Source organism: Puntigrus tetrazona, chromosome 15, assembly GCF_018831695.1.
Source record: "Puntigrus tetrazona isolate hp1 chromosome 15, ASM1883169v1, whole genome shotgun sequence".
Lineage (NCBI taxonomy): Eukaryota > Metazoa > Chordata > Actinopteri > Cypriniformes > Cyprinidae > Puntigrus > Puntigrus tetrazona.
The window spans coordinates 22,882,063-22,897,062 of record NC_056713.1 but is presented as its reverse complement, the minus strand read 5'-3'; the positions used below and the strand labels follow the sequence as shown (position 1 = coordinate 22,897,062).

At 34.6% G+C, this 15,000-nt stretch overlaps 1 protein-coding gene across 1 annotated transcript in view; it reads right to left on the bottom strand.

Moving 5' to 3' along the window:
* Positions 1-15,000, bottom strand: part of cwf19l2 (CWF19 like cell cycle control factor 2) — a 19,823-nt gene that overhangs the window by 612 nt on the left and 4,211 nt on the right. The window contains 13 exon segments of the mRNA XM_043259494.1: positions 344-445; positions 1,283-1,363; positions 1,756-1,911; positions 2,434-2,550; positions 3,910-4,122; positions 8,372-8,509; positions 9,312-9,527; positions 9,624-9,726; positions 10,437-10,684; positions 10,687-10,998; positions 12,203-12,318; positions 13,508-13,601; positions 14,438-14,557. Coding sequence (XP_043115429.1) covers positions 344-445; positions 1,283-1,363; positions 1,756-1,911; positions 2,434-2,550; positions 3,910-4,122; positions 8,372-8,509; positions 9,312-9,527; positions 9,624-9,726; positions 10,437-10,684; positions 10,687-10,998; positions 12,203-12,318; positions 13,508-13,601; positions 14,438-14,557 — 2,016 coding nt within the window.

Genomic DNA, 15,000 nt, shown 5'->3' with positions numbered 1-15,000 from the left:
TGATGTAATAGTGTGGATAAACTCCGCCCGTTTAGCTCCACCCACTGACCACGCCCGTTTATGAGAGAGGCGCAGGACTATGCAGAAATTAAACGACAACGACGTGCTGACTATATTGTATTGGACGATGCAAGTGGTATTTATGCACTTTTAAACTAAATTGCATCTATGAGTCTGGTTCTGATGAGGAGGGGTTTAAAAACAGGTCCAAAAATTGCCTATTACTTCTAAACCATGTCGTTTTTTGATGTAAAAAGTAACATAAGCGGACCTTGGAGAACACCACGAAACAGTAAAAATCCAGTTTCACTCTACTTCTAATTTAGACCAATGTCAGACTTACTTTGCCGAAATAGTGTGGGAACTTCTGCTCGTTCTCGATGACGTGCGCAAATCCGCCCTGCAATCCGAAATCCACAGAGAAGTACGGCAACCCGCGAGGAACCTGAGAAAACCTGAGAAAACACAAATGAAGAAGAGCTTCACTGCCAACATGTTTGCAAATAAAGAAGAGCTTTTAATGAACGCATTCACTGTTATTATAGATGTACACATAAGTGTGCAGATATGTTATTTACAAAGTGTGCCGTTTACGAGAGTACAAATTTCGGGTTTGTGTAAAAAAAAAAAATATGGCAGAGGTGACGGACAATGTATAATTAGTTTTAATTGTTGAGGCTAAATATAGCCTGTTGGAAAAAATTAAGCGTGTGTCATTATATAGTCGTTTGGAATGCGCTCGTCAAAGGGAGCGATGTAATTCCCTCATTATCTCACACCCCTAATGGTTCTTTATTAAATGATAGAAACGTCCTGGTGGGAATACACACATCCTCACTGTAAAAGAAAATTATATAAATAGTGGTTTCAATTTAAAATAACTCAAATTTCTTTGTAGAGTCAACTTAATTTTTTAAGTTGACTCAACTAAACATTTTTAGGCAGCAGGGTAACAAGTTATTTCAAACTGAAACAACTATTTTTTTTTTTTTTGTGTTTTTGGCAGCTTGAGATATTTTTTTTAATAAGAGTCTTTTTGCGAGATGAATGCTTGGGAGCGCAGTTCGAAAGCTGAGTTTAACCAGAGCGCCGGAGCGTTTCCTCCTCCTGCGTCTGAACAACACAGCTGTACCTCCTACTAGAATGACCAAGAAATACTGTCTGGAATGACTGGCTTAATGCAAAGTAATGTGTCTCTGTTAAAATAAGAAGAATGACAAAACACAGAACCAAGCTCAGCGTCTTGGTAACGATCATCAAGAGAAAACAGAAAAAAACTCACAGCTTGTCTGATGCTTCTGGATGAGAGATCCACAACCTTCTTGTTCATGGCCCATTCCTCATCTGATTCCATTATGGCTTTCTGAACACACACACACACACACAGATTTATAGAATCACAAACGTAAAAATCCTATTATTTTTCCCTATTGCAGATGGTTTTAAAAGTATTAATGATGTACCAAAATTAATGTATTTTTTTTTTTTTTTTTTTTTTTATGAAACATCAAAATTAAAGTTTTCTTTTAACTGGAAAGGCTAAACAATTATTGCAGTGTCCTGCGTCATTGGTAGGTGGTTGCTGAGGTGTTAGTTACTAAGGTTACTGTTTGGTTGCCAGGGTGTTGCTATGCTGTTGCTAAGGTGTTGTGGCTGGTTGCCAAGGCATTGCTGTTTGCCCGGCCAATAAAGAACTGGACAGTCACTGCTATGCTCAAGTGTCATGCCGGTTTAAGGCTGTTTGTTCCAAGTTACCTTAAAGTAAATGGGTGCCATGTCGCCGAGCTCTCTGGGCAGCGGCACACACTCGTAGACCATGTGCAGGTGCCTCTTCGGGTTCATGTGAGTCTCCAAAAACACACAGTCCAACTCCTGAGACTCAAACATACGCACCAGAGCCTGTCTGAACATCTACAACAGACAGAGAGGAAAAAAAGAAAGAGAGAGAGAGAGAAAGAGAGAGAGAGAGAGAGAGAGAGAGAGAGAGAGAGAGAGAGAGAGAGAGAGAGAGAGAGAGAGAGAGAGAGAGAGAGAGAGAGAGAGAGAGAGAGAGAGGGGTTATTAATTTAATCTATTAATCGACTAATCAAATGTTTAGATTCATTTTATTTGAGAGAAAACATAAAAGAGAATCCTAATACTCTTCTTTATGTTTTGTTGGAGTTCTGAGTGGTTGTTAGGGAGTTGCTAAGGCGTTCTGGGTGGTTCCTATGGCGTTTCTAAGGCATTCTGGGTGTTAGTCAGTTGCTAAGATGTTCTAGGTGGTTACTAGCGAGTTAGATCTTGGTGGTATCTAGAAGTTGCTAAGGTGTTCTAGGTGGCAACTAGGGACATGCTAAAGAGTTCGGAGTGGTTTCTTATTCAGTATTCATACTTGTAGCAGAAATTAATGAGATATACGAACAGGAGCACAGGTGTTTGTCACGTTTGTACCTGTATTTCACTCCAAATGTCCTCATCCAGACCCGTGGCAGCTGTGTGATGCTGGATAGGGACGATCAAACAGTGACCTTCGGTCAGAGACACGCTGTTCGGCAGACACAAGTACACCTGCATGAGAGAAAACACACTCGTCATGTTATTAATGAGGACAGCGTGCTAAAATCTCAAGCTTGTTCCACAGGATGGATGAACCGAGCAACAGGAGGAATCCTCTTTGAGTGCACAGCACCCGAAACGGTCAGAGAGAGACACAAAGTGTTTCTATAGCATGAGATAAATTGATGATAAGGTCTTCTAACCAGATGCCAGTGCATCTAAGGTGTTCTAAGTGGGATAAGGCGTTGCTATGTGCTTGCTAAGGTGTTCTGGGTGGTTGCCAGGGCGTAACTATGGAGTAAAGGGTTGTTGCTATGCAGCTGTTAAGGTGTTCAATGTGGTTAGTATGCTAGGGCATGCTATGCAGTGCTAAGCTGCTCTTGACTGTTGCTATGCAGTTAATAAGGTGTTATAAGTGGGATAGAGCTTTGCTGTGAGAAGGTTTTATGAGTGGTTGAAAGGACGTTGCTATGTGGTTGTGACTGTGCAGCTGCTAAAGTGTTCTAAATGGCAAGTAGGACAGGGCATTGCTATGCATCCTCTAGGCTGTTGCTATGCAATTGCTAGGTGTTCTTTGTGTTTGACAAGGTGTTACTAAGGCGTTCTGGGTTGTTGCTATGCAGTTGCTAAGGTGTTCTGAGTAAATACTGTGACATAACTGTGGGTATCCAAGGACTGCATAGCGTTGCAATGGTATTCTGGGTGGTTGCTAGGCAGATGATAGAACTATGTATGTTGTTGCTAGTGTGTTTTGGACTGTTGCTATGCAGTTACTAAGGTGTTCTGAGTAAATACTGTGACATAACTGTGGGTATCCAAGGACTGCATAGCGTTGCAATGGTATTCTGGGTGGTTGCTAGGCAGATGATAGAACTATGTATGTTGTTGCTAGTGTCTTTTGGATTATTGCTGTGCAGTTACTAAGGTGTTCTGAGAAATTACTGTGACATAACTGTGGGTATCCAAGGACTACATAGCATTGCTATGGTATTCTGGGTGGTTGCTAAGCAGATGATAGAACTGTGTATGTTGTTGCTAGTGTGTTTTGGATTGTTGCTATGCAGTTACTAAGGTGTTCTGAGAAATAACTGTGACATAACTGTGGGTATCCAAGGACTACACAGCGTTGCTATGGTATTCTGGGTGGCTGCTAGGCAGATGATAGAACTGTGTATGTTGTTGCTAGTGTGTTTTGGGTTGTTGCTATGCAGTTGCTAAGGTGTTTTAAGCAGCAACAGTAACATTTCTATGAGGTTGCTAAGTGTTTGCTATGCAGTTTGCTTTGTATTCATGTGTAAACTGATATCGAACTTGACTCTTTAAAAAACAAATTTTTCTTGTCAACCGATATATGACATTAATATATCGTGCCTTGTTTCCGACAGCGGCGATCAGATGTTTAGGCAGCTCAGGGCTGTCGAAGCAGTGTCTACATTTGTCCATCCGTCCGGCTAACCGCCGCGTCTCCTGCACTGCTTTGTTCCTCTGCCGCTCTTCGTCTCGACCCGATCTTTCTCTTTGAGCCGCGCTAGACACAAACATGTCATCCAGAGTGTAGTTATCTCCGTCTGTCCTCCCCATCATCTGCCAAACACACAAATCCATTAATAACACAGTAAAAAACAAACACACAGACAGAGGTCTGTTTGCATGCAGACTTTTATCAGTCACTTTATCTTGCACGTCTGCGAGATTTATCTTGATTTAAGAGCTGAAAGCAGTTCAGGACAGAGGAATGAGAATCGGTTTATGAGTCTAATAACTCATGCACTAAAACAAAAGTTTGTAAGTTGACGAAAAGCTAGTAATTAGTTATACTGAATTATAACTAATAATTTTATACTTTTGGGATTTTTGAGAGACAATTAATGGTTATTAACACATTTGCATAATTGCAAAGTTCACAGCATTTTATCAATATTGGGACAAAATAAAAGCGTGTGGACCCGAAACGGAAAGAATTGACATTTTTAAGACAAACGCAAATTTGTAATCTGTATTAAATTTTCATTGAATTGAATCAGTATTAAAATAAGATAGAGATAAATATTTTGTCTTCATTTTTATAATTGGACTTAACAATAGTAATGATAGTTTATCTAATAGTAATAATACAAACTGAAAAAAAATGCAACGTAAAAATATAAATAATAATAATAAAATTGAATATAACAATAATAATAATACAGTACGATAATAAAATAAAATATAAAGACAATAATAATAATAATACATTTTTATTTTAGATATTTATTCCAAATGTATTCAAAACATAAGATACATAAACAGATAAATAAATAACCAAATAAATATATATTGAACAGCTGTGTCGATGTGGACTATTACAACTAAGAGGTTTTACTCTACTTTAAACTTTGATTAGAAATCCAAACCACTAAAAGACTATTTAATGAAACAAAACTAATAAAAAAATGTAATTAAAGATTTTTAGTAATTAATAGATATTGGATCCATTTACCTTAAAAAGACACGAAAGGACCGTAAACATGTGTGTCATTAAATCACTACAATATTAAATCTCAAGAGGACTGAGATTTTAAGCTTACAAGCCTCAGCTAACAAATCCCTACCACTCTTACACTTCACTAAAAAGAAAAGCATTCACAAGTAATTTTGTAAAAAAAAAAAAAAAAAAAAAAAAAAAAAAAATAGTGCAAGTACTAGTTCAAGCCCAAAATTCTTTGAAAATAGTAAAATATTTTAGAAACTTTACACGCTATGATTTAAGGCACCCCAATTATTATCTTCCATACTACATAGAAGTGATAATACGTAGATTAGGAAGAAGCCATGCACTTTTGCGAGAAAAAAAAAAAAAAAAAAAAAAAAAAAAAAAAAGAAGTCAGGTGATCTGATTGGGCAGCAGGTGGTCATGTGATCTGACTGAGGGTCAGGCGCTGATTCCTGAAACCTGCGGGTCATTATCTGGAGCAGAATCCAGAAAGCAGCAGCAGATGAGAGCAGGCAGCAGAGATGACACTAACAGAGCGCGTGCGTCTCTCTCCGAGAGCATTAGCGCTGCGTTACAACAAGCAGACAAAGAGGCAATGTATCCGTAGCAACGGGTGATCTGTGTGGGAGGCGTGTCTGTTCACACCGGCATGTTTGATTGACAGATGGAGAGGAGCCGAGGTGAGAGCGCCGGAGAGAGTCCGACTGCGCTTTCCATTCCACGTTCATTCTCTGCTTTCATGCTTTCTGACTTCAGCTAACGCAATCGAACAACGAGATTTGCATTTCCAGTTTCATTAAATGCAGGTTTCGTGGCTATTAGGGGTTAAACGGGTGTTTCCAATAAAATTACTTATAAAGGTACAAATCAAAATGTTGTTTTTTTTTAACCTATCTAAATATTATACCATCATGGCTGTCTATCTGAAACAAAAAGGGAGATTTCACATTTATTTACCAAAATGAAAATGTAAAATAAATAATCAAACAAGTAAATAAAACGAGGTTGCATTTCATTACGCAAATAAATGTATGTTACACAACCAGTAGTTCATTTACTGTGCAGATATTAGGATAGCAAATATTGCATTGTATTACTATGAACCAAAGATTTATCATGCATTTAAATTGATTTAACATTTGAATTGAGCTTAAATTAAATAATCAAATAATCAAGTAATAATTAAATGAATTAAATAATCAAACTGTGATATCTTTTCCAATTTTTTTTTAAAATAATAATTAAAACACAGATAAATTAATTCATTAACTACATAATAATTAATAAAAAAATGAGGTAATATTTTGACCTTTGGTTTGTTAACATTAGTCAATCTGAACTAACTACTGAAGCATTTATTAATTTTAGTTAGTGTTTCTTTTTTACTTTTATCAATATATTAGTGCAACTCAAAAGTTATTTGCAACGGAGCTGAATTAAGGAAGAACCTCTTTTCATTAACGTACGTAAAAAAATATGTACAAACTAGTAGTGCTCGTTGTTTGTACATTTTAACAGTTTAGTTGGTCAATAACTAATGAAACCTTACTATAAAGAGTTACTACGCATAAAATGACAAATCATAAAAAAAACACCTTGCACATTATATTATGCAAATAAATGCATACTATTAATTGCATATTTAGTAGGGCTGCACAATTAATTGATTTTCTTATTGCAATTACGGATGCCACAATTATGTAATTGATCAAAGTGTCAACTAATCGTTCAAAGTATCTAGAGTTTTTCCATTGTTTTAGTTTTTACCTTTCATAGCTTTTGCTTTTTTAAAAAAAAAATTATTTAAAGTCCAGTCCAACGTATAATTGGCGTTTGCTACAGAAAAACAATAAAGCAACAGTATAATAAAGTGTACAGAGCAAATATTTGAGCGACATCACTGAGATCTTGAACAGCGAACATTCTATAAATATGACGTCAACGTTCTAAAAAATTCTCTAGAAAGGTTTGAATGGAGTCGGAGGCTCCGCAGGCACACAACCACACGCACAATTTTGGCAGCTGCTGGTGAAATAAATATATTAATAACGCTTTTAGCTGCTATGCCGTGCTGTAACTCGGCAGAAAGAGAGAGCTGGAGAAATGCGCCGCTAAAATGTGCAAATGTTTGTCACTTTTATATTTCTGGTCGCCATGGCGACTGTGACGTCTTAGTTTATTATAACGCGTTTTAGTAGCCCTGCCCGGGTTTAAAAATCAGAGAAACACCAAATCACATCAGAGCCAGAGAAGAGGACAGACTGAGAGATTGATCACACCGCCACCATCTGTCTTACGACCAGAGACAAATATACCGTCACAGGCTGTCTGTGCACGTCTGCGGCTCACAAGCTCGGGCCCGGCATATTAAAACGGACGGATATTTCGGTTTTGGTTTTTAAACAACGGACTTAAAAATGACATGCTCTAATGTCTTCAGGCTAATAATAGCAATTACACTGCTGCTCATTTGCATGAAGCCAAAAAAAAAGGTCAGGCACTTATTTAAGTAACACTGAGATGCCATTATAGTTTTCACTAGGGCTGTCTAATAATTATTCATGATTAATCACAGAACCAAATAAAGGTTCTTGTTCACAAAATATTAGATGAGTGTGTGTGTGCTGTGTATACTAATGTATATATATATATATATATATATATATATATATATATATATATATATATATATATATATACACATATATATATATTTCAGAAAATCATGTATTATGTATGAAAAAATATACTTATGTATAAAAATATACTACTCAATATACACATGTACACTTTTGACTGAACTAGTTTTCACTAATATTTTGAATGCATATGTTAAATTTTTATATTGTAATATTAATCAATGTTTTTGTCATTTTTTTCAGTTTTTTGCCAGTTGTAGATTTTTATTTTAATCAAACAATAAAAGTTATAGCTTTTTTTTAGCTTTTTTTTATAAAACATTTTATTGCCGTTTAATTTCAATGAGTGTTATTTAGTATCGTTGCGATATTATTGTGTTTTTTGTTAATATTTTGAATCAGTTTTTTCATTTTTATTTTCACTGTAATTGTAGGTAAAGTTTTAATAATTTCATTGTACATTTCCATATAGTATCGTCGTACAGTGCTTTGATGCAACCTGTGTTGTTAAAAGTGCTATATAAATAAAAATGATTGATCTATCTAGTTTATCAATATTCCGATTTTAGTTATTTTAATACGACAAGTTAAACTAAATAAAAAAGTTTTCATATTTTACGACATATAATGTTTTTATTTTAGTTAACTGTAATCACCCTGAATTCAAGTAATAAAATGTTTTATAGTTTTAGTAAACCATAATAAGGAGACCGGAGCTCACCTTAGCTGCCATGCGTGAGTAAAGAGCATTCTGATCTTCAGCAGAGCTCATCTTCTCCCGTCTGACCATCTCTTTCAGATCCATACCATCATCATCCTCAAAATAGCGCACGCGTTCGCCATCCTGGTGCGTCTCGATCTGAAAAATCACAGAAGAAGAGAAAGTGTGACCTCATGTGAAGACTTCAAGCTAACTTCAAATAACTTCAAAGTAAACTCCAATAGAGTTACCATATTTAGCAAAATGTCAGGAGAAATGTTTCAGCTACTTAAAAAAAATATATATAACTAAAACTATTACTAATATATTCGTCATCTGGAATAAAGCGGAAATAAAATATGAATATTACATTAAATAAAAATAATGTCTTGACAGCTAACTGAAATTAAAGATAATTTTATCTTAAATTATTATATTAAACTAAATAAATAAAAAATAAATAAAAATTAAATTAAATATAATATGAATCAAACTTAAAATAGCCATACTTAAAAAATATTAAAAATAGTACTAAAAAATGAAAAATTAAAATAAACATTAAAATAAAATATGAATCAAATTAAATAAAATTTGTTAAATTAACTCAAAATTAAAATATAAAATTATAGAAATAAAGCAGCAGTGTTTAAGTCTCATAGTGATACTAGTCTTTTTAATCTTGAACTTGAATTAGTTTTTACTTATATTTTTGCACTTTCCATTTTAATTTTAAAATAATTTGAGTGTTTTCGTCATTTGTAGCAGTTACTATTTTTTTAACGTCTACATAGTTTTTGTTGTTTATTTCTGTTTTGAGTTATTTTAGTAGATCAAATTTTACTAAAGGAGAAATGCTAACTTGGTAATTAGCTGAAATAACACGCACGTTTTTAATATTATAATTAATTTCAGTTCATGCTAATGGAGACTTCAAAGCCGTGTGTGTGAGCGCGCGTCTCACCGCTTTCTGCTTCCTCCGTCCTCCTCGAGGCTCCTGCGGTTGAGACGGGGCTTTGACCGGCCAGGCTCGTCCCGACGGGTCGGTCCTGAACAGCACCACGTCCTTCTCGGAGTCCGGCGGTGTTGAAACGGGTTTGTTCTGGGCGTTTCTTTGCGCTCGGCTCTCTTTGGCTCGACGGGCCGCTTCCATCTGAGCCTTCAGTTTTTCCGCCAGCGCCTGTGATTATTAACACACGAACAAAACCGAGTGAGCTTCCTGTTAAGAAAGCGTTTTCGGTCGTCGTGCCTCGGTCACGTGGTTTTATGAGCTCACCGTGTTTCCCATGAGTTCTGCCTTAACGAGTTTGGCTCCCAGTTTATTCATCTCTTCATCTGTCAGGATCACCTCTTCCTCCTCCTCCTCTTCACTCTCTGAACTGAACAGACAAACCCAATCAGTTTTAGCATAAGTAACATTTGCAAAAGTGTAAAATGTCAAAAATGTATATAGAATAAATACATTTCCCTATCTTTATGACACTTCCAATTAATCATTTGTGATTATTGGATATAAACTCCAGTGTGTTATTTTTTATTTTTACTTTCATTAGAATATTTTATAGATTTTAAATGCAAACACATACATATATACACACATATACACATACATATATATATATATATATATATTTTTACTTTTGTATAAATTTGTATTTTTACAATAAATTCATATAATGAAATTATATGTAAAAATATAAACGTAAATTTATTGCATACATATTAAAATATATATTTTTTAAATATATCACAATATATATATATATATATATATATATATATATATATATATATATATATATATATATTTTTTTTTTTCTTTTTTTTTTTTTTTTTTTTTTTTTTTCTTAAATATATACATGCATGTGTGTTTATTCATATATACATATATTCATTATAATTATACAAATGTATTAATGTACATAACACAATGAGAATCCCGGTGCTTCAAAAAAAAAAAAAAAAAAAAAAAAAAAAAAACAAAAATTCCAAGAAATATCCTTTTTTTCTTCTTTTAGACCTGTGAAATGTGAAAAGCGGTCTTATAATGCAGTGGTTCCACTTGGTGAAATGCTCCCTTTATTCTGACCTGCTCACTGTTGTTGATGTGGTTGTAGTTTTGCTCTCCTCCAGCGGGGCGGCGCTCTTCTCTGTGTGTTTCGGTGGGATCGCCGTCTCCTCTGGATCCCGTGTGGCACTCCTCTTCCTCCATGCGGGCGCAGCACCATCACCGTCGTCATCCACAGGTTTCCTGAATCCTGCACCCTGATTGGACATAGTGCCTTTCGGCCCCGCCTTCCTGAACCCCGCCCCTCCGCTCACGTCCTCATCGGCGTCTGAGGTTTGAGGAATTTGAGGCTGGACAGAGAGGAAGCGTTGCGTCTCTGAGAATGTTGTTCCTCGTCTGGATCCGCTCGGGATCTGGGATGGCGTTCGTCTCGGCCTCGGGGTCCTCTCTCAAAGTCTCTTTCTCTCTCGGAGCGGGGAGATCTGTCTCTCCGTGTCTCCTCCCGGTCTCTCCTCCTCCATCGCTCCCTCCCTTCCTCTCTGTCGTCTCTCCTCCATCTCTCTCGGTCTTCTCTCCTCTCGCCCCTCTCTCCATACGCTGCCTCTTCTGCCTCTCGCAGTCTCTTCTGGAAATCCTCCATCGACTGCAGGAGCAAGAGAGAACCATCAAGTCACATTAAGGCTCGTCTCTTAAGCAGAATACATTCATTACACACAGTACTGGTGTGAAATGTTATTTTGAAAGCCACTTTTTGAATCAAAAGTTAAGTATTAACCAATGGTATACGATCCTATTAATGCCCCCATTCAGTGCTATTTAAAAAAGGATTTTACTGTAATAATAATAAAAATAAAAATAGTGAACATAATGAAAACCACTGATCAGAGAATAGAGAATTATGGCAAAATTTAAAACTAAATTTAGTAGTATAATATATATATCCAAAATACATTTGAATAAATAAATAAATATTTTAATTTATTTTTACATATTTATCTGGAAATTAAGTATACTATATTTTATAATATATTATTATTATTATTATTATTCATAATAATACATAGCTACATATTCATATTAGTATGTTATAATAAATTGATATTTCATATTTTAAAAAAAGATTACCTCTCTCAAACACTTAGCATTACATATAAATTACATAATTTATTTTCAAATACATTTATACTAATATATTATAATGTTGTACAAAAAAATATGTTATTCAAATACATCACTTTGCAATAAATGTAAAATATATTATATGTGAGAATTATATATTAATACACAATATATAAAAACATTTATTTAAATATATTATTTTGCAATAACTATTAAGCAATCATTTTATATCATGCTGTGGTTGCTCGTTTAATTTTTTTTTCTGAACTAAAATCCAAATTTACTCTGTAATGTTTGATTCAATAGTCTGATTTGTTTCAGAGCGTATCTGAAGGAGAGAACTGAATAGCAAAAAAAAGCTCTGCTACCGAATCTGAAGCTCCGTAAAAAGCAAGATATTTTATTTTACATGATCTTGCTGTTTGAAACGAGTACGGCTAGAGAGAAAAACTGGACGGTGTGAAATTATATCGCAAAATTGCATCGCATGTCCTTACGGTCTGCACACGGCAAAGATTTGTTCAGTTGCGTGAACAAGCGACTGTTATAAGCTGGATCTTTGAGTATGAATCGAATTAATAAACACTGCTGTGCTCAAACTCTGAACTATCACAGAAGGCAAGCAGCTTTACAGTGTGTTGAAGCACAGAGAGATGTTATTGTTTACTGAGTGTGTGTGTGTGTGTGTGTGTGTGTGTGTGTGTGTGTGTGTGTGTGTGCGCGTTCACCCCGTATCTCTCCGCCACCACGCTCTCCAGACTGCGCTGCTCTCTGTCGGCCTGCTCTTTCATCCTCTGATATGACTTCCTGAGCCAGCTCACCCCTCCATCATTCACCACTCCAGCTGAGACGGAGAGAAATCAGTGTAAAACATCTGTCAAAGAAGCACCGTACAGAGAGCTCAGATAAGAGCTGCACCGTCAGCTTAACATCAACGCCAAACGCCGTTTAACTCCTCGTTCTAATCATGCGGCAGTGCATTTAAATGACTGAGACAAAACGCATTGAACGAATCATGAAAAATTGTAGCGCATTTTTGGCATAAACCACCAATTTAGCTTTTTAGAAGATTTTGGGTTTTTTTTTTTTTTTTTTTTTTACATGTAGGGGTGAATAACATGATATTTTAGACAACTCTGAGAGACCAGAGACTACAAAGATGGGTTTTATGGCCTACGTTAATTTAATCTGACATTAAAGATACCTGAATACTTTCTCGACTTTCTGCACATGAAATATAAATCAACAAGACACTAAAATTGTTGTTTATTGCAAGGGTTTCCAATACAAATTTCTAATATATATATATATATATATATATATATATATATATACATACAAATATTATTTAAATTATTTATATTACTAATTATTTAATATTTTCCCAAGTTTCATGTTTTTTTTATTTCTTAGATTCTGTTTTAAATTATGTATTTATATTTTATCCACTTTTCAACTCCTTGACAGACATATCAAGGCTAAAATAAATAAATAATATATATATATATATATATATATATATATATATATATATATATATATATATATTTTTTCCCCCATTTATACATGTTAATAATCTTGTTTTATATTATACAGAAATATATTATATACACATATATAAACAACACATTTTTTCTAAATATATATGTATGTGTGTGTATTTATATATACATAATAAATATACACAGTACATTATGTAAACATTACTTTTGGATGTGATTAATTGCAATTAGTTGTTTGGCAGTACTAGTAATAACAAACAAACAAATAAAAGAGCCAAAGATACATTTATGTAAACAATTTTTGCTCAGAAATTGCTAGCAAACTTCACTACAAGATCAACAAGTAACAATGAATTAAACATGACATTTGGAGGCAGAGAGACCAAGAAAGTAATACTGTGTAAAATGTACTCCAATAATCCCAGAAAAATATATATATATTTTTTTTACAGTGTTTGCCTACAGCAGCTGAGACAAAAATAATCTTTTGTAGTCTGGCCGTGTCGGATCATCACACCGGGGTTTGCTTACCTTTTTTAACTGCGGTGCCGGAGTTGTCCTCCGAGGGCAGACCACTTCCTCCATCCTTCCAGTAAGGATTCAACTCTAACCTGTGAAGACCAGCCTGAGAGAAAGAGAGAAACACACACCTGATAAACACCACTAAAGTGCCTTCTTCACACTTGCTTTGACTGCTTAGTCTGAACCCAAGCTTCACATATGTTCGCACGGAGGAGAAGAGTTTGCATTTTATTATTTTAAATTATGACACCAAATGCAACACACACACGCCAACAGACACTGAACAGCAAAGAGGAATTTTTCAATATTATATCTTAAAAAAATAAAAATAAAAATAAATAAATATATATATATATAAATCTAATATATTATATATATAAAAATAAATATATATATATATATATATATATATATATATATATATATATATATATAAAAAATATATCTAATAATATATAAATAAATCTAAATATATATATATATATAAATAAATATATATATCTAAAAATATATAAATATATAAATAAATAAATCTAAAAAATATATATATATATATATATATAATATATAATATATCTAAAAATATATACATATATATATATATATATATATATATATATATATATATATATATATATATATATATATAAAAACTATTTTAAAAATACAAGTACAACAAATACAATAAAAACTAAACAAGATTTTCTACATTAACATAAAATAAAAATTCTAAAGCTTTTTCTGGAAAAATTATGAGTTCATAAAAGTTTTCTACATATATTAAAAGGCGGACAGTTCAATTAAACTTGCACAGAATTGTAAGTTTTTAATGTTTTTTTTACGTTTAGCATTAAGTTTAACGTCACAGATTAGAACAGACTGCTTTGACACCAGTTATAAACGGCACCGCCGTCTTCATGAGACACAAACGCCGCTCACCTGTTCGACAGCCTCTGCTTTCTGCCTTTCCGCCTCCTTCTCCGCTTCTTTTCGCGCTCGTCTCTCGGCCAGCGAGGTCGTTTTCATCGCCAGGAAGTCAAAAGTCATCCACTCGTCTCTCTAGGAATAGTCAAACCGTCAGAGGCTACCAAAAAAATAACAAATAAACCACACTACGGGCGTTTTGGGAAAAATTCGGTCGCAAATGAAAGACGTCACTCTATCTTGACCAGCAAGCAATTTTACCGCCGCAAAAAAAAAAAATGGGGGCATTTGTGAAAAGTTGAACCTTTGGCATCTTCGTCGCGTCGCTGGATGCTGAAAATGAATGACTTCTGGTGGCTGTCAGTGTGAACGCCCTCACGGCTCAGAGAGAGCACTTCAATTCAACTAATAACAGTACTGAAGTTTCCACAAGTGGCTTTACTGTGTAGGACAACAATCACCCACTCTGATACACACACACACACACACACACACACACACACACACACGCTCTCATGATCTCAATGTCTTTCTGAAGACTGTGATTACGGACCACAGCAAGGATAGTAATCGCATCA